The sequence below is a fragment of the Apodemus sylvaticus genome, chromosome 1, assembly GCF_947179515.1.
Source record: "Apodemus sylvaticus chromosome 1, mApoSyl1.1, whole genome shotgun sequence".
NCBI classification, from domain to species: domain Eukaryota; kingdom Metazoa; phylum Chordata; class Mammalia; order Rodentia; family Muridae; genus Apodemus; species Apodemus sylvaticus.
Window position 1 is genome coordinate 49,187,038 of NC_067472.1, and position 23,535 is coordinate 49,210,572.

Sequence of the window (23,535 nt, forward strand, 5' to 3'; positions counted from 1 at the left end):
TTGCTCTTTCTAGGGGCGATTGGCGTGTCTCAGGATCATCGTTCTCTCTAGTATTTGATACCCTTTTTAGCTCCTGTAATTGATTAGACAATTTCTGCAATTTAATTTCAAACTCCAACTTTTGTAACTGCATATCTCTCTGGATCTTGTATCCTGCCATCAAAGTCATAGGCGGAGCAGATAGCACGATAGGGGCCCATTCTTCCCCATGAGATTCAGCTGTTCTCTTTTTGGGATGAGCTACCTTTTCTATAATTAGCTGATCAGCACTATCTCCGCATTTTTGCAACTTAGGGTGGGGAGTCAAACCCTTTCCCTTTCTCCGGAAGCAGCCCTAGGATGCTGTGGGGCGCAAGTTTCCGCGCAAACTTTCCTGTCCCATTTTTTCCCTATCTATCTATCCCAAGCAGCCACTGTGCTGGGTCAGCACAATTTTGCTTGCCTAACTGTATCCCTCTGCACCCACAACAATAGTTTCAAAGGATAAAATTTTACACTAGCGCTAGCATTTAACTCCTATAGTTGTTTACCATGCAGATACCATCTTCTTTCCACTTTTTCTGCGAAGCTTCGCCAGATAGGGTCACCTCAGGAAATTCTCCCGTATCAGGTCTGTCTGTGTTCAAGGCGCCATTATGTAGCTGCCCGCGGCCACATGCGAACCGGATACCTGGAAGAGAATTCTGGGGATAAACGGGAAGGGGACGAAAGACAGATAAGTCAAGACGACAGTTGCCGATAGAGACTGACTTTACTATTATTTAGCCAAAATATATAGTCTTTATAAAACAACCAAGCACCCCCACCCCCCACCCCACCCCCAAATTCAAGGAGCAGGCCGAGAACTCCTTGGCTCCACTTCTCAGTGGGTTGCCTGCTTCAAGTCTAGCGGGTCTCTGCTGGTCTCCAGGTGAGACTGCCCTGAGGCAGCCTTAGTTGTCAAGGTGAAAGCGCTGTATTGTTCCCAAGAAACAAGGGCCAGAGATAACACCAGCAGAAAAGTGGGGGCTGCCAGCCAGCTCAATGCTGTGGGGGAAGGGACAGTTTCTGTCATGGTGAGTCCCTATCACTCCAGGTTTCTTGGTGCTGTGAGATTTTTTGTAATGCCCTTGACAATTCTGGCTCCAAAAATCCTCCCTCATTCTTTTCCAAGAGTTTCTAAGTTCCACCTAATTTGTGGCTGTGAGTCTCTGCATCTATTTTCATCAGTTGCAGAGTAGAGACTATCTGATTGTGATTATGCCAGCCTCATCTCTATGAGTATAGTAGAATATTATCAAGAGTCATTTTTTTTCTTATTTTTGTAGGGGCAGGGAAAAGAGGGTATGTTTGACTTAATCCTAGGTCCAGTGAGATTTTTCTTATTATTTAAATCTTTAATGTTATATTTGCACTTTTCCTTATTTTGCTCTCATATCATTTTTTTTTAATTTAACACCATTTTAAAAATCTGTTCTGCTGAGGGGTTCCAGAGAACACTATCCAACTCTACTCATCTCACTGCTGTCTTTCTCTTTGATGTGATTGTCATTATCATTTACTTGTAACCTATATCTATTCATTCTATGGATGTAGGTAATATTGCATCTTTGGTCTACAATGTAGTTATCCTCTTAGTGAACTCTGTGGTCTCTTCTGAGGAGCATGGAGATCAAAAGCACATAAAAAATATTATTGATGAGGCAAACTTTCTTGAGAATTATTCATCTGATGACATAAAATCCAGCAAAAAGGCATTTAATTATTTTTATAATTAGTCTATGGAATAATACAATGTTAAATGTTATTTGTTGTGCATAAAATAAATTCAGTCTTCATGTTATCAATATCTTTAATTGAAAAGTTATTCTACATATCCACAGTTTCGAAAGTATTACAATGTTTAAAGATTATCTACTTAAGATAAACATTATTCACGTATAAGTAGCACTTCTACTTTATAAATAAATAGTTCAGTGTTTATTAAGTTATTTATCTCAGAATGGCTTGTATATGAGACAGTTTCCAAAAGGTAAATATTTAGGTAAGAATGAAAAAATAGAGGTACATTATAACCTTTTGTGAAACATTATAACCATGTATAACCCAATTATATTTTTCAATGTATTTAGTACAAAACAGTTTCTTCAAAACAAAAAATGAACACTACCATCTGCACTCCCAGACAGACAGGACAGGCAATACCAGGTAAACAGAGATATCCCGAGTTTAACATCTTTTGGGACACACACTGCCAGGCTTCTGCCTGTGCCCAAGACCTGGGTAGCTCTGCAGGTTGTCTGTGTACTAGCCCTGTCATGGATCATTTGTCCTGCAGAGTGATCCGCACCTAGAAGGGGTCCCCCCAGTCTCTGCCATCTTAGCTCCCAGATGGACCAGATGGGCAAAAACTAGGTACACAAAGACAACCCCGAGTATAACATTGCTTGGGGCATGGCACACCAGGGCTCCAATGGCACTCTAGAGTAGGGCATCCCATCAGCATTCTGTGCCAGGGGAAACCCAGTCATTCAGAGGAGCAGAAATAGGCTTACAGGAGGTTCAAGAACCAAACAGTGACTACAGGACCAACAAATGCCAGAAATAACCAGATGGCCAAAGGCAAACATAGGAACATTACTAACAGAAATCAGGGCAATATGGCAACATCCAAATCCGATGCTCTAACAACAGCAAGTCCTAGATACCCCAAGACATCAGAAAAAGAAGATTTGGATTTAAAAACACTGGTCATGATGCTGTTAGAGGAACACAAGAAGGAAATAAATAAATCTCTTAAGGAAGTACAGGAGAACATGAATCAAAAGGTAGAAGCCCTTACAAGGAAAACACAAAAATCATTTAAAGAAATTCAGGAGAATATGGTTCAACAGATACAAGTAAATAAAGAGGAAATGCAAAAATCACTTAAATAAATACAGGAGAACTTGGGTCAATGGGCAGAAGTCACAAAAGAGTAATCACAAAAATCTCTTAAAGAATTACAGGAAAGCACAAACAAAATAGGAAGGAACTGAGCAAAGCCATCCAGGATCTAAAAACAGAAGTAGAAACAACTAAGAAATCACAAAGAGAGACAACTTTGGAGATAGAAAATGTTGAGAAGAAATCAGGAGTCATAGATACAAATATCAGCAACAGAATACAAGAGATAGAGGAAAGAATCTCAGAGGCCGAAGATACCAGATAAAGCATTGACTAAACAGTCAAAGAAAATACAAAATACAAAAAGCTTGTATCCCAACATATCCAGGAAATCCAGGACACCATGTGAAGACCAAACATAAAGATTATAGGTATAGATTAGAGTGAAGTTTATGCAGATTCTAAGAGAACACAAATGCCAGACAAGACTACTATACCCAGCAAAACTATCAATCACCATAGATGGGGATACCAAGATATTCCATGATAAAACCAAATTTAGACAATATCTTTCCACAAACCCAGCCCTACAAAGGATAATAGGCAGAAAACACCAATACAAGGAGGGAAACTCCACCCTGGAAAAAGCAAGATAGTAACCTTTCATCAAACCCAAAAGAAGATAACCACTGAAACATATAAATAAGATAAAAAATAACAGGTAGTAATAATTGTTATTTCTTAATATCTCTTAACATCAATGGAATCAATTCCCCAATAAAAAGATATAGACTAACAGACTGGATATGCAAACAGGAGCCTAAAATTTTCTGCACACAGGAATCACACCTCAGTGTCAAAGACAAACACTACCTCAGATTAAAAGGCTGGAAAATAATTTTACAAGCAAATGGTCTCAGAAAACAAGCTGGAGTAGCTATTCTATTATCAGATAAAATTAACTTTCAACCAAAAGTCATCAAAAGGGACAAGGAAGGACACTTCTTACTGGTCAAAGGAAAAATCCAACAGGAAGAACTCTCAATTCTGAACATTTATGCCCCAAATGAAAGGGCACCCTCATTTATAAAAGAAACTTTACTAAAGCTCAAAGCACACATTGCACCTAACACAATAATTGTGGTGACTTCAACACTCCACTCTCCTCAATGGAACGATCAGGAAAACAGAAACTACAGAAACTAAACAGGGACAAAGTGAAATTAATTGAAGTTTGGACCAATTGGATTATATATATATATATATATATATATATATATATATATAACATTTCATCCTAAAGCAAAAGAATATACCTTTTTTTCAGCTACTCATGGTGCCTTCTCCAAAGTCAGCCATATAATTGGTCACAAGACAGAGCTCAACAGATATAAGAAGATTGAACTAATCCCATGTCTCCTATCAGATCACTATGGAGTAAGAGGGGCCTTTAATAGCAACAAAAATAAAAGAAACCCCACATACACATGGAAGCTGAGAAATACTCTATTCAAAGATATTTTTGATCAAGGAAGAAATAAAGAAAGAAATCAAAGACTTTCTAGAATTTAATGAAAATGAAGGCACAACATACCAAAATTTTATGGGACACAATGAATGCAGAGCTAAGAGGAAAACTCATAGCCCTGAATGCCTCCAAAAAGAAAATGGAGAGTGCATACACTAGCAGCTTAAAGGCATACCTGAAAGCCCAGGAACAAAAAGAAGCTAATTTACCCAAGATGAGTAGAAGACAGGAAATCATCAAACTCAGGGCTGAAATCAATCAAGTAGAAACAAAAAGAACCATACAAAGAATCAACAAAACCAGGAGGTGGTTCTTTGTGAAAACCAACAAGATAGATAATCCCTTAGCCAGACTAATCAGAGGGCAGAGAGACAGTATCCAAATTAACAAAATTGGAAATGAAAAGGAAGATATAACGACAGAAACTGAGGAAATTCAAGAAATCATCAGAACCTACTACAAAAACCTATGCTCAACACAACAGTATAATCTGGAGAAAATGGAAAATGTCCTAGACAGATATCAAATACCAAAATTAAATCAGGATCAAATAGATCATCTAAACAGTCCTATAAGCCCTAAAGAAGTCGATGTGGTCATTGAAAGTCTTCCAAACAATAAAATAAAATAAAATAAAATAAAATAAAAATAAAAATAAAAATAAAATATAAAAAAGCAAAGGACCAGATGGTTTTAGTGCAGAACTCTTTAAATAGAAACAGAAGGAACACTACCCAACTAATTCTATGAAGCCACAATTATGCTGATTGATACCAAAATCACACAAAGATCCAACAAAAAAAGAGAACTTCAGACCAATTTCCCTAATGAATATCGACACAAAAATACTCAATAAAATTCTTGCCAACCAAATCCAAGAACACTCCAAAATGATCATTCATCTTGATCAAGTAGGCTTCACCTCAGGGATGCAGGGATGGTTCAATAGACAGAAATTCATCAATGCAGTCCACTACATAAACAAACTCAAAGAAGAAAACCACATGGTCATTTCATTAGATGCTGAAAAAGCTTTTGACAAAGTTCAGCATCCTTTAATGCTAAAAAGTCTTGGAAATAACAGGAATTCAAGGCCCATACCTAAACACAGTAAAAGCAATATACAGCAAACAAGTAGCCAACATCAAAGTAAATGGAGAGAAACTTGAAGCAACCCCACTAAAATCAGTGACTAGACAAGGCTGCCCCCTCTCTCCATATATTTTCAATATAGTACTTGAAGTTCTAGCTAGAGCAATTAGACAACATAAGGAAGTCAAAGGGATACAAATTGGAAAGGAAGAAGTCAAGTTATCACTATTTGCAGATGATATGATAGTATACTTAAGTGAACCAAAAACTCTGGGGACAGCAAATGTTGGCAAGGATGTGGAGAAAGAGGAACACTCCTCCGCTGCTGGTGGGAATGAAAGTTGGTACAACCACTCTGAAAATCAGTCTGGTGGTTCCTCAAAAATCTGGGCATGACACTTCCGGAAGACCCTGCTATGCTACTCCTGGGCATATACTCAGATGATTCCCTGGCATACAATAAGCACACATGCTCCACTATTTTCATAGCGGCCTTATTTACAATATCCAGGAGCTAGAAAGAACCCACATGTCCCTCAATGGAGAAATGGATACAGAAAATCTGGTATATTTACACAATGGAATACTATTCAGCAATTAAAAACAACGAATTCATGAAAATTTTAGGCAAATGGTTGGAAATAGAAAATATCACCCTAAGTGAGGTAACCCAATCACAAAATAATACACATGGAATGCAGTCACTGATAAATAGATATTAGCCCAGAAGCTCTGAATACCCAAGACACAATTCACATATCAAATGATTCCCAAGAAAAAGGAAGGAGAGGGCCCCGGTCCTGGAAAATCTTGAAGCAGCCTTGTAGGGGATTAGCAGTACAGAGAAATGGGAGGGGGTAATTGGGGAGTGGGCAGAGAGAAGAGGGCTTATGAGAATTTTGGGGAGGGGGGAACTGGGAAAGGGGAAATTATTTGCAATATAAACAAAGAATATAGAAAATAAAAAATAAAATAAATAAAAAATAAAAAAGCTGCTAAAAACAAAAAAATGAAAATAACTTTAACATTTTCAATGAAACAATTTTTTTAAATAATGAAATAATGTGTGAAATATGTTATGAAGCAGTATAATTATTTATACATCATAGGATCCCAGATACTTTATTAGTTTTATTTTAATTATATTCACTGATTTAGTATTACATGGCAATTTGTTATTTTATATATTCAACATGTATAACCCAAATTAGAGTACTGTAGTCATTTGACTAGAAATGGTCCCATAGGCCCAAATATTTGAATGCCTGGGTCATTAAGGAGTGGTATACTTGATACAGATTAGGAGTTATGGTATTGTTGGATGAAGGATGTATCTTCTAGTGGGCTTTTGAGTTTTCTAAAGCTCAATTCAGGTTCATTGGTTGTTTCTTCCTGCTGCTTTTGGATCCAGAGTTGAAACTCTCTGTTACTATCTCTAGTTGAGTGCCATCATGCTCCCTTGAATGAGGATAATTGATTGACCTTGGCAAATATATAATTAAGCCTCAATTCAACATCTTCATTTGTAATTGAAGACGATATTCATTCTTAAAAATGAAGAATTACAATTCTTTATTTGTAAGAATTGCTATGGTTTTGGTGTCATTTCACACCAATAAAACATTGACTAAAGATTGTAGCTACCATTTTCCTGTCCTTAAACTTTAAAAATAATCTTATTTTCAAATGTGTTATGTTTATTTTTCATTATATCATTTTTTAATAATTTTTTTATTCATATTTTCTTTTCCCAAATATCACTAGATTCTCCCCACCTCTTTATCAACTCTTATTTTCTGTACTTTCACTCTCTTACACAGAAAAAGGAATCACATTCATAAAATAAACTAAAGTTAAAGGAAAACTTCTAACAAATCATAAAACTTCATCTACAGAGAAAATGGATTTTGTTTTGTGTTGCTCTAAAAGAAAGAGGAAATGGCTAGGCTACCCTGTAATTTTTCCCTCTGAGAAATAATACATGCACTGAGAAACAGTAACTTGGTTCTGATCTAGAAGGCTGAAGCCGGTGGCCAGTATCATCTAAGTAAATTTTCTCCTTTGCTCATTTAAATTTGCTTGTTCTGGATTTATTGTGGTCTACAATATGATTAAATTAAAGAAACATTCAAACTTAGATTGATCCATATACCACTGTTCAATGAGTATAGGTGCTAGCATTCTAGAAATTCTCCTGTACTCTACTATCTTTCTGACACTTTATTTAGTTTCTGTCCAATTATTCTTGTGTATTAGGTTTCAATCTATTTTTTGCCAAATTTTGTTTTGTATATTATTTTCATAGAAAGATCATGAATAATGATACAGTTGACTTTATTTTAATAAGGAAGAGATTGATCAAATTATTTAACACAATAAACAAATGTTTCTTAGTAAGAATCATCTTGCTAAAGATATGCATTTTTTTTCAACAGACAGACTCAGAAGAGAAATTTTGGGTCTTTGTGTTAGTTGTCAATTTTTTTCCAACATGACTAAACACATTTACAACATAAGTAGGCAACGGGTATTGAAATATAAAACATGCATATGCACAGTCTGCTACTTCTTCCAGGGTAGCTCATCAGCTTGTCTGCTGCTCTGAAGATCCCACGTCTGAAGATCTCCTAGGATATCTGCTGCAGGCAGGGCAACAGGTAAGGGACCTTCCCAACTAATCACATCAGCTGGCCCAAGGAGCCAAGTACATAATAGACCCATCCCCACATTCTTCAATGTTTAAGCTCCATCCTCTTTCAAGCTGTTGCCTTCCTCCAGGGCAGATCATCACTTTCTGTCCTCCTCTGAAGACGCCATAGTCTGAACACCAGCCAAGAGATCTGCTGTATGCAGGACAACAGTTCATCAGCTTGTCTGCCCCACTGAAGACACCACTATACCCAGCAAAACCCTCAATTACCATAGGTGTAAAAACCAAGGTATTCCATGACAAAACCAAATTTACACAACACCTTTCCATAAATCCAGCCCTAGAAAACCTAATAGATGGAAAAGGCCAGCTCAATGAGAGAAACTACAGCCTAGAAAAAGCAAGAAAGTAGTTTTGTTTCAATAAACTCAAAAGATAAGGACACAAACATAAAAATAATATTGAAAATAATAGGAAGCCAAAATCACTATTCCTTAATATCTCTTAACATCATTTGACTCAATTCCTCAATAAAAAGACATAGACTAATAAACTAGATATGTCAACAGGACTGAGAATTTTGCTGCATACAGGAAATGCACCTCAGTGTCAAAGAAAAACACTACCTCATATTAAAGGGCTAGAAAAAATTTCCAAGTAAATGGTCCCTGGAAACAAGCTAGAGTAGTAATTCTAATATCAGACAAAATCAACTTTCAACAAAAAGTCATCAAAAAGATTAGGAAGGACACTTCATACCCATCAAAGGAAAAATATACCAAGAAGAACTCTAAATTCTGAACATCTATATTCCATATGCAAAGGTACCCGCATTCATAAAAGCTACTTTACTGAAGCTCAAAGCTCAGTGGGCAATCAACTCCTGGAGGAAACTGTAAATGCATCAAGGCAGAAAACCCCACCTGGTAAGGTCCAACTCTGGCAAACACTTAAGGTCTATTTAGCCTGCTCAAGGCTGTGGAAGGGCACAGTTCCTCCTTTTTTGTTTATTAAAGATGAGCTCAATGGGACCAGTCAAGGGGCACAAGGTTTACCTCTTTTCCATAATCCCATCTAGAGAGAAGGATAGGCAACAATGCCCGAGTTAGGTCAGTGTCTATATTGCTCCTTCTTACCCATCATGGAGGACAAACAGCTTTTGATGTATATCTCTGTCTTAGGTCTATAGGAGTTTAGGTCAATAAGAGGATTTTCTTAACTGGCATCAATGGGAATGGAGGCCCCTTGTGCTGTGAATGCTCAGTGTTCAAGTATGGGAGAATGCTAGGGTGGTGATACATGAGTGGGTGAGTGGGTAAGGAGGAAGCATCATCATAGAAGCAGGGGGAGGGGAAATAGGATACAAGGTTTGCAGCAAGAAATTGGAAAAAGGCATAACATTTGAAATGTAAATAATAAAATAACTAATAAAAAAGAAAATAAAACAAATAAGTAAATCTATAAATACAATTATACATTTTATAAGTTAAGAAACCAAACATGGATGAAAGATGAAACTAAAACAGTAAAACTGAATTATTTCAATTGGCTCAGTCATACCCAGAATCATGATACTAGAAGATTCTGACAAAAGTTTCACAGATATGCTATATGAAATATAAATGATCTGGAGTTTTTATTGCTATGAGTATTGTATACATTATCACACTAAAGTGAAACTGAATTATTACTTACTATTGAGATAAAAATTTCAGTTACAGTACTTATGCAAATTAAAAATTAGAACTGGAAATTGCACCTGAGAGAAGAATAAATTTTCTCCAGGTAAAATCCATCAATAGATTATGTAATCTTAAGAGTTTATGTTTAAACATACATAAATAGAGGAAATACTAAATTAATGCAATTGTTCATGCATATATACATATATATATATATATATGTGTGCATGTACACATATATGTGTGTGTATATATATGCAAGTGATATGATCATACTTATGCACAATTTTTTCAAAGAAATAAATTACAAATGAAATGTACTCATATGTGACAAAAATATTTAGCCAATTTAAAACAGCAAGAAATGGAACACATTCAGATGGACTATATTGCTCTTTTTCCATTCTCTTCTACTCCAGTCTCCCTAGTATGGCAGATGATTGCCATGGAATTTCCCCTTTGTTCAGTCTGCATGCATTCTTTTGAAAGTCATATGATCCCAATACTACTTGCTTGTAGTAATAGTGTAGCCACATGTGTCATTCTTTTCTTTCTTCTTTCTTCAACCACTCCATTTGGTCAATCTACATTCATCTTCCAAACCTTGTCCAGACCATATAAATAATAATATCAGACAAGGAGTCTGATGAGTCTTCTTGATCCCTGATTTCCTGCAGTGTATCCAAACAACTTACTAGCCTTAGTTTCCCATCTGTAGGCCTACACAAATTATAAGTCCCTGTAACTACACCTGATCATGCCATCCTAACCTTGAGATTGTGGCCAGGCAACACAATAAAGTCAGCCTAGAATCTCAAACCACACGGAGCCAAAAGCAACACACACACACACACACACACACACACACACAAACTTATACATTATGTAAATCCAAAACTGTATATTACCCCTAAAATTCAAGGTCCTAAAAATTGTCAAGAAATGACCTGGATGAACCCTAGTACACAGAACTTGGAATAATAATCATTACCTTTATCAAAAGATTTAAAATGTTTGTATAAAACATGAACAATTAGCTCAGTGAACATAATTTAAATAGCAATAAATATCTGAATTATGCTCAAGAAAACAAAAATATATGGCTGAGTAAAATGAAAAAAAGGATGTGATTTTAAAATTGTTTCAATATGGAAATAGACCTATTGAAGGAAAATGAAGCAAAAATGACGGTGGGATCCAAAAACTTATTAAACCAACTAGAAACCTCAGAAAAGAGTTGGGCATATACTCTTGCCACTATCAATAATGATATCAATTAATAGCTGCTTGGAGAAAGTGAAGTATTTTATTTGTTTGTGTTTTGTTTGCTCTCATTGTTGTTTTCTAATAGTATAGTCACTGTTAGGTTGACCACACTTTCATAGGAGGCTATACATCAAAGATAATTTGGGGATCATAAATTTTATCTTAATCAGAAGAAAGAAAATATTCATAAAAATAGATGGATATAAATGGAGGGCATGTTAATTGAAAAGTGAATATTTCAAAACATTGTATGGAACATTCAAGAAGCTAATAAAACTTGGGAAAATGAGTCTATAACTCTGGTATCTGTTGATCTTTTTATCTGACTATTCATGGTTTGCTACTAAATTAGCTGAATTTTGACTGAGATGTAAAGAAATGTCTAGTTAACCTAGAGAGCAAGCCAACAGCATAGAAATTAGATAATTTTTATTCAAGTCTATATGGCTGAAAAAATGAGTTTATTCATGGTTATGACTTAAAGAAGTATGGATAAGGAGCCACCTGCAGAAAAATGAGTGTTTCAAAGAGAGATGAATTCTTAGAAAGTCCAACCATAATGGGTGACCATTCAGTTAAAATATGAATTGCTATAACCCAATATGCAATTTTCAGGAAGTGTGGTTTGAGAGTCTCTGATCTCTTGCATTAATGTACTGTCATGGTTCTGTGGACTATCATACCTGAATCTCATAAATTTCTGATCTTAGGAACATAGTAAGCTTCATTGGTATCCTGAATCTTAAATTCTGTGATACATCTGCACATTGTAATTTTATTTACTTCTTGAGTCTTATAATGTCCCTAATCTCTCAAACAACCAATGCCTTAATTCAAAGGAAATAATTAAAAGACAACATTTAAGACATGATGTGTGGTGCAGTGTTTGATATTCTAGTGTCTAGGATTACAATCTAGATTTTAAATTAAGGCACCTAATTTCTATAATAACATACCCAAAATTAGTTATACATTGCCAGACTTCGAAAGGAATGAACAGAAAATATTTTAAAAGAATATTCCAGGAACTCCAAGATACTTTACAGTTAATTGACTAATCAGAGTGAAGACATTGCTTTTCCAGCAACCTTCTTGAATGCATTCTTGACTTCTTTATTTCTCAGGCTATATACAAGAGGGTTCAGCATGGGACTGACCATGGTATAGAACACAGATGCCATTTTGTCAGTGTCCATGGAGTGACTCTAGCTGGGCTATAAGTACATGAAGATAACAGTGCCATAGAAGATAAAAAAAGTGGTAAGGTGGGATGCTCAGTTGAAAATGTCCTTTTTCCTGCTCTTAGCAGAGCACATTCTCAGAATTTCAACAAAAATGAGTAAGTAAGATGTCAAGATAACCAATAGAGTAAAAGCAACATTGAATGCTGCCAACATGAAGAGTACAATTTCATTTATGTAAATACTAGAGCAAGACAGAGCTAATAGTAGGAGAATATCACAGAAAAAGTGATTTATCATGTTGGAATGTCAGGAGAGATGGAAAGTAAAGGCAACGTGGATAGAAGATTTCAAAAGATCACTGACATAAGACCCAGCTAAAAGCAGGGCACATTTTACAGTTGTCATAGTAGTGGACTGATGCAAGGGTTTGCATACTGCTTTATGATGGTCATAGGCAATTGAGGCCTGGATAAAACTCTTAGCAGTAGTAAAGAGTGCAAAGAAGAACATCTAGGCCGCACATTCATTGTAGCATATGATTTTATCTTCTGTACGATATCTTTCTATTACCTTGGGAAAGACATCTGGGCATAAAAACAGTCCACCAGGGAGAGATTAGTGAGGAAAAAGTCCATGGGAGTGTGAAGTTGAGAGTCCAAGAGAATCAACAAAATCATTCCTGGTAGTGGATCCAATGGAACCTGCCACTTTATTGCTTCCAATAGGGATCCCTTTAGTAAGTCTAGGTCTTATTTCACTTTTCTGGTTTATAAAAATAAGATTTTAAGTAACACACAAAGAACTAATTTGTTTTTTGGAAATTTTTACAAGCCTATTTTCTGAGAAAAAGAGCAATGTAGGAACATGCAAGTATTCTTGGCTTTTTTGTTAGTAACAAATCCTATCCATTGCATTTCCTATCTCTAATACATCTATCAAATGTAACACACTAGCTGTGGCTATGTAGTAATTTTATGTGCTGCTTCATGATTACTCAGTTTTATATCCAAGTTGCTAAGTTCTTTCATTAAATTATTTCCTTTTAACTTTGGAGCAAATAATAACTCCTGATGTATGGATAATGTTCATTGTGAAGTGTAGATATATCATAGTACTCATTTGTTTGATAATATAAGATTATAGTTTTTCCAAAAGTAGAATAATTTTTAAATACTTAAATTGCTTCTAATGGATTTATTTTATTTTTTATATTATATTTTACATATGGTGCTATTTTTATTGCCACCACACAAGTTTTAAAGGTCAAATCATTTGCTCTCTCTATATAATGTGTAACCTCAAATATAGTTTATTACAATGTGTATCTTCTACCATTACTGTGCTGGATCATGTGACACCTGAAAATTAAATTATGATTTTATATGAGCTACCTTATCTTGAGAGCTACTTCCAACTTGAAAATCTTAGGCATACTTATTTCTCTGTATTAATAACCTTTTATATTCAAGGTATTAAATAATATAATCTTATAAATTTAAACGACCAGCATGTAAATCATCCTTTCTTTTCATGGGATATATCTGTACTTACAGTGAAAGAAATGTGTAATTTTTGCAAGTATAAAGATTACTAACTATTCAAATTAGTGTAAGTCATAGTAATTACCTTTCCAAACCTTTTTATCTTTTCCATGTGTCTTCTGAATAGCAGCACATAATATTTCTGTCTAAGAGTTGACAATCTCAGGTAAGGGAACCTAGTAATATATATTTAAATGGAAGTTGAAAATTCTACAACCTTCTGAAATTGAAAGTTAGCTGTGATTGTCTGATCCTGTAGAATATTTTAAATATTAGAAAATTAGAACATGGTCTCCCTCTGGAGTGAAACCACCACTCCAGAATCTAAAAGCCTTTAGAGTGAAATTCTGACTGTTTTAGCGCAGCATGGTTGTAAGAAGAGCAATGGGAAAAGAGTGAGAAGAGTATAAATAATCATGGCACTCTGGACCCACTGCTTCACCTTTTTAGATATTAACTTCACTTATATTTTTTGCTTGAACCTTTTAATTAAAACAAAAATAACTTGGTATTTTATATTTGTTTGCAGTTCTGCCTACCTCTATTTACATATTTTAATACTTACTGCTGTCCTAGAAACAGAAAAATAGGAGTTAAAAGGAAGATTGATATTTCATATCCAGAACATTGACCTAACACACATAATTAGGAAAACATCTTGTTCTGCTCCACAGGCAGGGCTCTACTATGAAATGGAATCTTGTCTTATTATATTGCCAATATAATAATTTATCCAGAATTTATATATGTATCTCAGGGGGAGCAGTGCAGGTGAGTGGGTGTCTCTAGAATCTAATGAAGTCACATTGGTTTTTAGTCTGACCTTGACAGAGATTTCCCAAAATATTGCTTTCATTTTGTCTAACAGTACTTATGAAGACATTGTGGAATGTACACTCAGATGAAAAAGCCTCCAGTTATCAAACACAGGTGTTGATATCCATGTTGAACAGAGAAACAAACAAACAAACAAACAAAAAAAACAAAAAAGAAACCAACTTGAATGTCCATTATTCTTTTTCTTAAGGCAACTTTAGCAACTTAAACAAGCATTATGATATCAAATTTCCTCAAAAGGTGAGAGTTAAAAGTTTTATTCTTTCATTATATGTATTATAAAGAAGATACTCATGGTATTCATACCACAGAGAACATAATTTGGTTTATGTGCTTCTCTTTTTTTATTTTAGTTTTACTTATTCGGCTCATATCTAGCTCACTGACCACGTCTTGCTCACCCCCTACCTATAATCCTTACCCAATCCTTCCTCCCCTTATCTTCTGAGCATGTGGGAATACCTATTTATCCCCCACCCTGGCACTTCAAGTCTCTGTGAGGCTAGACACTTCCTCTCCCTTTGAGGCCAGAAAATAAAGCCCAGCTACAAGAACATATCCTACACACAGGCAACACATGTTGGGATAGCTCCTGTTACAGTTGTTCAAGGTGCACATAGGTCAAAGCTCTACATATACTACATATGTGCAGGGAGGCATGGGTCCTGCCTTGTATGTTCTTAGTTATTCGTTGAGACTCTGAGAGCCCCATGGGTCCATGATAGTTGATTCTGTTAATCTTCCTATGAAATTCCTATCCCCTCATAGACTGCAATCCTTCTTTCTATTCTTCTATAAGAGTCCCCAAACTCCTTGAAATTTTCTACATTCTTCTCCTGGGCTAGCCCAGTGACTCTCCCTAACATGCCTATATATATATTCTCCACAAATCTCTAGACCTAGATTGATTCCCACTCACACAGTGTACTAGCCTAATGTGGCTATCCCTCAACTCAAAGGACTCTACTACATCATATTTGAATTCCTACAAACCATGCAGAATTCCATATTCTAGGTATGGACAAGAAAGCAAATCATGAATGCCATTTTAATCCCTTCTGTCCAGTTTGAATCTCTAGGCTCAAGCTGTGAGATTGTTTTGGCCATTTCCTCTACTATATTCCCTGAGCCTCAGAAAGAGTATATGAAAGTACTATGTAGGAATCATGCTTCTGAAGTACTTACTGTTATCCTTAAAGTGACATAGTGGAGGAAGGCCTGCAAGTATGTGATATGGTCCTGTAAAACTTTCACATCACAGAACCTACATCTAGGGAAACATTTTCTTATGGAGTGAATCTTCTTTCACATCTGTGAAACTATGATGTGGAACAGAATCTAGTCTTGTGCTTTACATTCTAAATTTAGTGGCAACATATATCTCATTGGGAGCAATGTCATGAGAGTTGCTATCTCTAGAGTTTCATAATCTTACACTGGCCATCCAAACTAAACACTCCAGAAACCTGTTATTTTGTATGGGAGGGTTTATGAGTATTTTGGGGTAGAGAATTTCAGGGAATAGAGCCTGAAATTATCAAATAAGTTGTGCTACAGAAAAGTTTGGCAAAAAAAATAACATTAAACTTCATTGAAATCTCTTAATAATCTGCTTTTTTGACATTTTTATTATTATGTTTATTGTTTAAAAATTTCAAATTTAAATACATTCTTCCCCTCTATCAATATGTAGTTGTCACATAAGAGCCTTTGTATGAACTTAGCATAAAATTTTCTTTCATCATTGTTTGCTAAGTAAATATCCATTTTTGTTTTCATAACCACATAGTCTGCTTTCATTTTTTTTTAAAAAAAGTTTAGTGTTTAAAATATCAGCACTTTATGGATAGAGGTACAGTGTATAATTTGATGATATAGTGTAGATATATACAATGAATGGTCATTTAAAGGTATAATTTGCATGTTTATTACCTAATATATCTATCATTTTTGGATTTAAGAACCTTAAAAACAAATTTTTTATTTTTATTAGATATTTCCTTTTTTACATTTCAAATGTTACCCCCTTTCCTCATTTCCCCTCTGAAAACCCCTATTTCTGAAAGTCTTTCCATTTTTTAAATAATACAATAATATGTCATGTAGTTATACTACATGGTTCACTTATTTCTTTGAAAAATGAATTAAGATAACTGTTTTCTTCATCTTAATTCCCACAGTGAAATTTTCAGTAGCCTTAGAGACATAGCTCCTTAACACACTGGAATCTGCCTGGGGAGTTTATTTTCAGAAGTGTGTATCTAAGCAAAACTTGGAGTTGTATTTTTAATGGGGAAATTAATTTCAAGAAGAGAAAATGATGCAAAGTTAGACTTCTTAAAAATAGAAAGGAAAGTGTTCTAAGTACCATGAGTGAGAAACCTGATTAGACAAGTAAAATATTCTCAAAGAAGAGTTATATTTAATTGTTTGTGTTCCTCCAAGCTCTCTCTCTCTCTCTCTCTCTCTCTCTCTCTCTCTCTCTCTCTCTCTCTCTCTCTCTCTCTCTCTCTCTCAATGCTACCCTAAAATATGTCTTATTGCAAGGGCAAAAAATTAAAGACTTTTGTTTCAGTAAACACAGTTTCAAGGAGGATGTGAAGGGACTGTTACTCAGAATTGTAGGGTATAATGAACCTATATATATTGGGTATAGATAATAGGTTTTATATCGTATTAATGCTATGTAGGCACATTATAGTTAATGTCATTGATTGAAGTGTCTCTGTGAATATATTTTTGGTAGAAGTAAGTTCAATTTACTTACTCTCTTTGACAAGATACCTTTGAAAAACACATTCTGCATCTGAGAGTCCTTGGAATTTTTTAGTAGCACATGAAGTTCCCTGCAATTTTTCCACAGTAAAAGCAGGTTAGATTATGGGGTGGGAGGAGAGCCTCCTACTGCAATCAAATCTTTTCTACCATTGCCATAAGAAGTCGTTATCATTATTTTACCAAATGAGTGGTATTAGTCAATTTTCTGTTGCTTTGATAAAACACCATGTCTAAAAGCAACTTATGGAGAAAAGAGTTTATTTAGATTTATATTTCCAAGGTGTTAGATTATAGAGTGATGTAGAAAACAGCTTATACACATACACACACACACACACAGACACACACACACACACACAATACACATGCACACATGTGTGCCAAATAAATAAAGTATAATTTGAAAAAATGAAAATCAGCTATGTTAAATATTCATAATTGAAGTCAGAAGGTAGACTTCATTTTAGTAGCTTGGCTCATACAATTCTCATTTTCTACCCGTTGAGATTCTCCACCCAGATTTTCAGAGATTTACTGTGAAACACAACTGTGCTTATGTTTTTATCAATTTTAAAGCAGTGATAGAAACTTGCATGCCTCTCATGAGAGGCGGTGCATGTGAGTGACCTTTGATTTCATAGTGGCCTTGCAACATAAACTTTATGGAGACAGAGAAGGGTATTGTATCTGAATTTAGATGGAAAGAGCTTATGGGGTGGATAGAAACTAAGAAGAAACATACTCTGTCAATTGATTGACAGCCAAGTTGTGCAACAAAAATTATTTTTTTCACTAAAATCTCAGGATATACATCTTAGCTTTCTCTTGTTAAGACTTTTGTACAAATTCTTTTTAATGGGCTAGGACATGGTGTACATACAAAAACTTTCTAAGGAATGAGCCTGAGATATGGATCAAATATAATAATCTAGCATTTCAAATGCTAGATCAAATATAATTTGTCTAGCATTTGTCAAGCCTGGATATCTATTATTGTCATAATCACATTGTGATAATTAAGTGCTTTCTTTGTCACTAAAATAAAATCTTTCTCTTCAAATTTATTTTAAAGACAGCATGGATGTTTAAGAACAACCTGGGGTGAGAGGGGCATAAATATAGATAGAGAGAAGAGTGTAAAACCACAGCAATGATACCTAAGAATGTCATAATCAATCTCACTATTAACTGTGCAAATAAAATACCTTGCAGAACATGCTAAGCTATTTTTAAAAACATATACATATAGTTTAATACATTTTTTCAATAGAAGCCAAGAATGTTCCCATCACATTTATTTTATTTTACCAAACCTCAGCATAAGCAGAAGAGGCCATCTTTTGAGGGTTTTTTTTTTGCAATTTTTTTATTGGTTATTTTATTTATTTACATTTCACATGTTTTTCCTGTTCCCTGTTTCTCCTCCATAAACTCCCTACCCCTTCCCCTACCCCTGCCTCTATGAGGGTGCTCCCCCACCTGCCCATTGATCAGCGTTGTCCAAGGGACTCCTAAAAATTTGTAGCTACTGCTAATGTACTTGTTTTGCACCCAAGATGTGAAAAATTCACACTATTACTGAATATAACATACACTTTAGACAGAACGCTCAAAGTCCCCCAAACTGTATCTGACCTGCAAGGTACTTTCCTGACGACTATCACAGTTTCAGTTCAAAGTTGTGTGCATCCAAAGGAGGGATGTAAACAACCTGGCTCTGCTCATGAAACACAATGACCAGCATGAAACTATAACCTCAGGGCACATTATAGACATGCATCTCTTGACAGTAACCAACAACTTTCTAATTGGAATTAAGGCCCTCTCAACAAGAGGGAACAGATGCCTGGTACTGGAAACATGGCTGTATTTTGAAGAACATCTTTCATCTTTAAGATTCTTCACGGATTCACATCTTTATGATGCTTTTCAGCATTTTATAATTTTTACAAAAATCACAGATGAATTCAGGTAGTAAAAGAAAATGAAAGGTGTTTAAATCCAAAGTTTTTAGTGATTAACTGGGCAGAAAATCATGACAGATTTTTTTCTATTAAGATGGACATTCAGATGATTTTCTCGTGAATTTTAATGAGGAATGGGTCAGATTCAAGTAAAGATACTCTAAATAAAATAATGATAAAACTCAAGGCAGCTAAGCCTTGAGAGACTGGAGACCCAAGGGTGTTTAGAGGTCAGCTGGAGTGAGAGGTGAGGATGGGGATATCTTCATGATGACAGGGTGGTGGGGAGCTGGTATGGGATGTGGAATTGTCAGAGGATGGATGGGGGATAAAAATCTGGAGTACATATGTGTGTGTGAGTGTGTGTGTGTGTGTATAAAAGTAATTTATTTCCAGAAATAAAAAAGGCATGGACTAATTCTGTATTATTTTTACTAGAGGTAAAACAAATTTTAAATATTATGTCCACACAGGAGAGCAAACATACTGCTTAAGACTTCACATAAACTATTCTATTAAATGTCAGATCAATTCCATGATGTTAATATTTCTATTGCTCCCTTATTTTATTAATAAAATGTGTTTGGTTGCAGATTTTTAACTAATATAGTTCTAAGAGATTTAATAGTGAAGAGTTAATGAAACAATGTTCTTATTACTGTGAGGAAACAATTGATGTTTAATACATATTTTCCTTTCTAGTGAGATTAGCTCATAGAAGGCATTTGGTACTAATAATCTGGTTTTGCCAAAAGTGACAACCTCATATGTGAGGTATTTTTGAACAATAAAAATTCTTTTTATCTGTGTATAGCACCATACTTGTGTGCCTTAGATGGAAGCCATTTATATCATTTCTAATTACATCCTGGGCACTAGGAAGTGGAAGTGGGAGAATGGGCTGTATTCCTTACTATGTTTCCACCTGTAGAGATTTTCCAATTAGCAGTAAGCATCTCAATATTGAATGTTATTGGTTTGGCTGAAACTCACAAATTTTCATTAGTTTGTTTGAGCTGTAAACAGTTTCAGTATTCAATGCAAAGAATTTACTGAATGATAATTTTTATATTTACACAATAAAAAATTGTGTGCCTTATATTTCAGTGCAATACAGAAAGATAGGCTATTGTTTGGTAATCTTAGACCCTTCTTTTATCATATAGAATAACCATCTCCATAGTCCTATGATCACTCAAAAGGAGTTTGGTGTTTACACATTCATCCAGTCTCTGTTGAGATTCTTCTCACTCACCTACTCATTCATTCCCTTTTACAGATACTCACTAATTAAATAATCATTTTGTTACTTTTGCTGAATATTTGTGTTAAATAACAACATTACCCATAGAAAGCAGTTACTGTCTTCAGGAACACACAGTTCCATCTGGATATCAGTTTCAATAATCACAATTGATGCAGTTCCACATTAACTCTATTATTGGGTTCCCTTATCAAACATTCTGTCTGTAATCTGCAAAATAAATGAACTCCCCATTGCTATTGTTCTTGAGTTTGATAGCTGTATTTAACTCAACATATTATTTAGTAATGAAAAAAATCTTTGTTTTTTTTAATGGCACACATTACCATCTGTAATTCTATTATAAGATTCCCATTGTTGAAATTCAGTAATTTATTCTCTAGGAACAACAGAAAAAAAGGGATGGAAAATATTACTGTGCAACATTTATGTGCAAATGTTAGATATGGCTAAAAACTATCTGGAATATGAGAAAGGAATAGATATTTTAAAATTGTTACTTGTTTACTTAATAGTTTATCAGCATTTTATAAATATTTTTTAAAAATATTACTTAAATAGTCAGAGAGTACTTATACTGTTACTTAACATTTTAGAATTTATGAAGTATACTACTTATGGAGATTAATTTTTGTTCACTGCATCTCTGGAATTCATTATTATTTAGAGTTAGAAAATACCTTCCACTCATTATGGACACTCCACCACTAAAATTATTTTAACCTCATGATTAAAGACTTCTTTATCCCCAAACAATATGAAGTAAAAGTTATTTGGATAAGATACTGGAAGTCTGTATAAGAAAATCTGAAAATTGTTTTGAGTATTTGTATTTGAAAGAAGTTGATTCATAGCATATATAGTGAACTTTAGCAATTACAGAAAAATGAGGTCATAAACTACAAGAGAGCAAGCAGAAGTATATATTATAATCTGAAGGGAAGAATGTAGAGGGAAATTTGTGTAACTTTATATAAAAGAAATAATGGTAACTAATAATGATAATAAAATAACAGAGTATAACTGTTATCATGTACACATGAAGTTGACTTACAAAGTAGACTTCACAAAAAACTATGAAATAATGTTGCATGTGAATTAAATAACATTATAATCTTGATTTCAATATTAAATGACATCATATTTCTATCAAGATACAATCAAAATTCACAATAAACTTATTATAGTCTCAATGCAGGAGTACACAGTTCTCCTTCATAAAGTAACAGTTAAATGAAATTAAAGACAAGAAATGTTTACAAATAAACTATTCATCAAAGCTACATGTCCAGTGTTTCATATACTTAAAAAATACTTTGGAATTAATTGACTAACTGAGGTGAAGGTATTAATTTTCCAACAACTTTCTTAAATGCATTTTTGACCTCCTTGTTCCTTAAACTATATACTACAGGGTTCAGCATAGGAATGACCATAGTGTAAAACACAGATGCAATTTTGTCTGTGTCCATGGAATGATTGGAGCTGGGCTGTAAATACATGAACATGGCTGATCCAAAGAAAATAGATACAGTGATGAGATGAGATGCACAGGTAGAGAAGGCCTTCTTCTGTGCTTCAGCTGAACGCATTCTCAGGATAGCAATGAAAATAAGTAGGTAAGAGTTTAAGATAAGCAAGAGAGTAAAAATAGCATCTAAAGTACCCAAGAAAAGGACTATGATCTCATTTGTGTGGGTATTGGAACAAGAAATGTCCAGCAGTGGGGGAATGTCACAGAAAAAGTGATTAATCACATTGGAATGACAGAAGGAAAGACGAAATGCAAGAGCAACATGGATAGAGGATTGCAAGATCCCACAGAGGTAGCAGCAGGTGACAATTAGAATACAGGTGGTACTTGTCATGATGGTAGTATAGTGCAGGGGTTTGCACACTGCTGCATGACGGTCATAGGCCATTGATGCAAGGATCAAACTTTCAATAGAAATAAAGGCTAAAAAGAAGAACATCTGGGCAGCACACCCTTTGTAGGATATGACTTTATTTATTGTGAGAAACCCTTCCATCACCTTGGGGGTGATTGATGAGGCATAAACACAGTCCACAAGGGAGAGGTTACAGAGGAAAAAGTACATAGGAGTGTGGAGTCGGGAGTCCAGCATAATCATCATGATCATCCCAAGATTCCCAAACAGTGTGATTAAATAAATGAGAGTGAAGATAATAAACAAAGGGATCTGAAGCTCTGGAGCATCTGTTAAACCCACAAGAATAAATTCAGTAACCTCTGAAATATTCCCCATCAGTTATTTGGGAATGATCATGACAAATTCCTAGGACAAATAAAGAAATATGTTATTTGAATGTCAATGGAATTCTCAACATTTACCATGAACTTTTATTCAATTCACTTTTTTCTAGTGAAGAACACAGTATTTAAGATGATGAAAAGGCATACTGGGAAGTTAAAGGCACTTTGTTCATATGGAAGTGATACAGATGAACACTGAATTTATTTGATAGGATAAGCATTAATATAACTGTGGCAAAATTCCATTACTATTAAATAAGCTTTAATGTATTGCACTTAATTATATAATATTCTTTTTTCATATTTATCATTTGTAATTATATATATATATATATATATATATATATATATATATATATATACATACATACATTCCTTACAATATATTTAAACTTTAATCAGGAAGAAAAACTGTGAGGAATATATGGATTTTGTTTATCAGCATAAGATTTCAAAAATTAAATTCACATGATATACTTTTCTTTTTTAAATATAAGGAAGTCTCAGCACTTCTAGGTTATTAAGCTAATTCATGAGATTTCTTAGTTGGCCCCTCTTTAAATATTACTACTTAGAGAAAACTACATGATATATTAATTTTTTTCAGAA

General features: G+C 34.6%; 1 protein-coding gene and 1 pseudogene across 1 annotated transcript; both read right to left on the reverse strand.

Annotated features, from left to right (window-relative positions):
* Window positions 1–12,141: 12,141 nt before the first annotated feature.
* Window positions 12,142–12,944, reverse strand: LOC127678005 (olfactory receptor 5B12-like; annotated as a pseudogene).
* Window positions 12,945–21,973: 9,029 nt separating this feature from the next.
* Window positions 21,974–22,918, reverse strand: LOC127678015 (olfactory receptor 5B12-like). Its single transcript, XM_052172868.1, has one exon. It carries the CDS (start codon window positions 22,916–22,918, stop codon window positions 21,974–21,976), a length of 945 nt encoding a protein of 314 aa, XP_052028828.1.
* Window positions 22,919–23,535: the final 617 nt, after the last annotated feature.

What these genes read in the sequence shown, in the direction of transcription:
- LOC127678015 (XM_052172868.1), bottom strand. Translation starts at nt 22,918, where the DNA reads ATGGGGAATATTTCAGAGGTTACTGAATTTATTCTTGTGGGTTTAACA.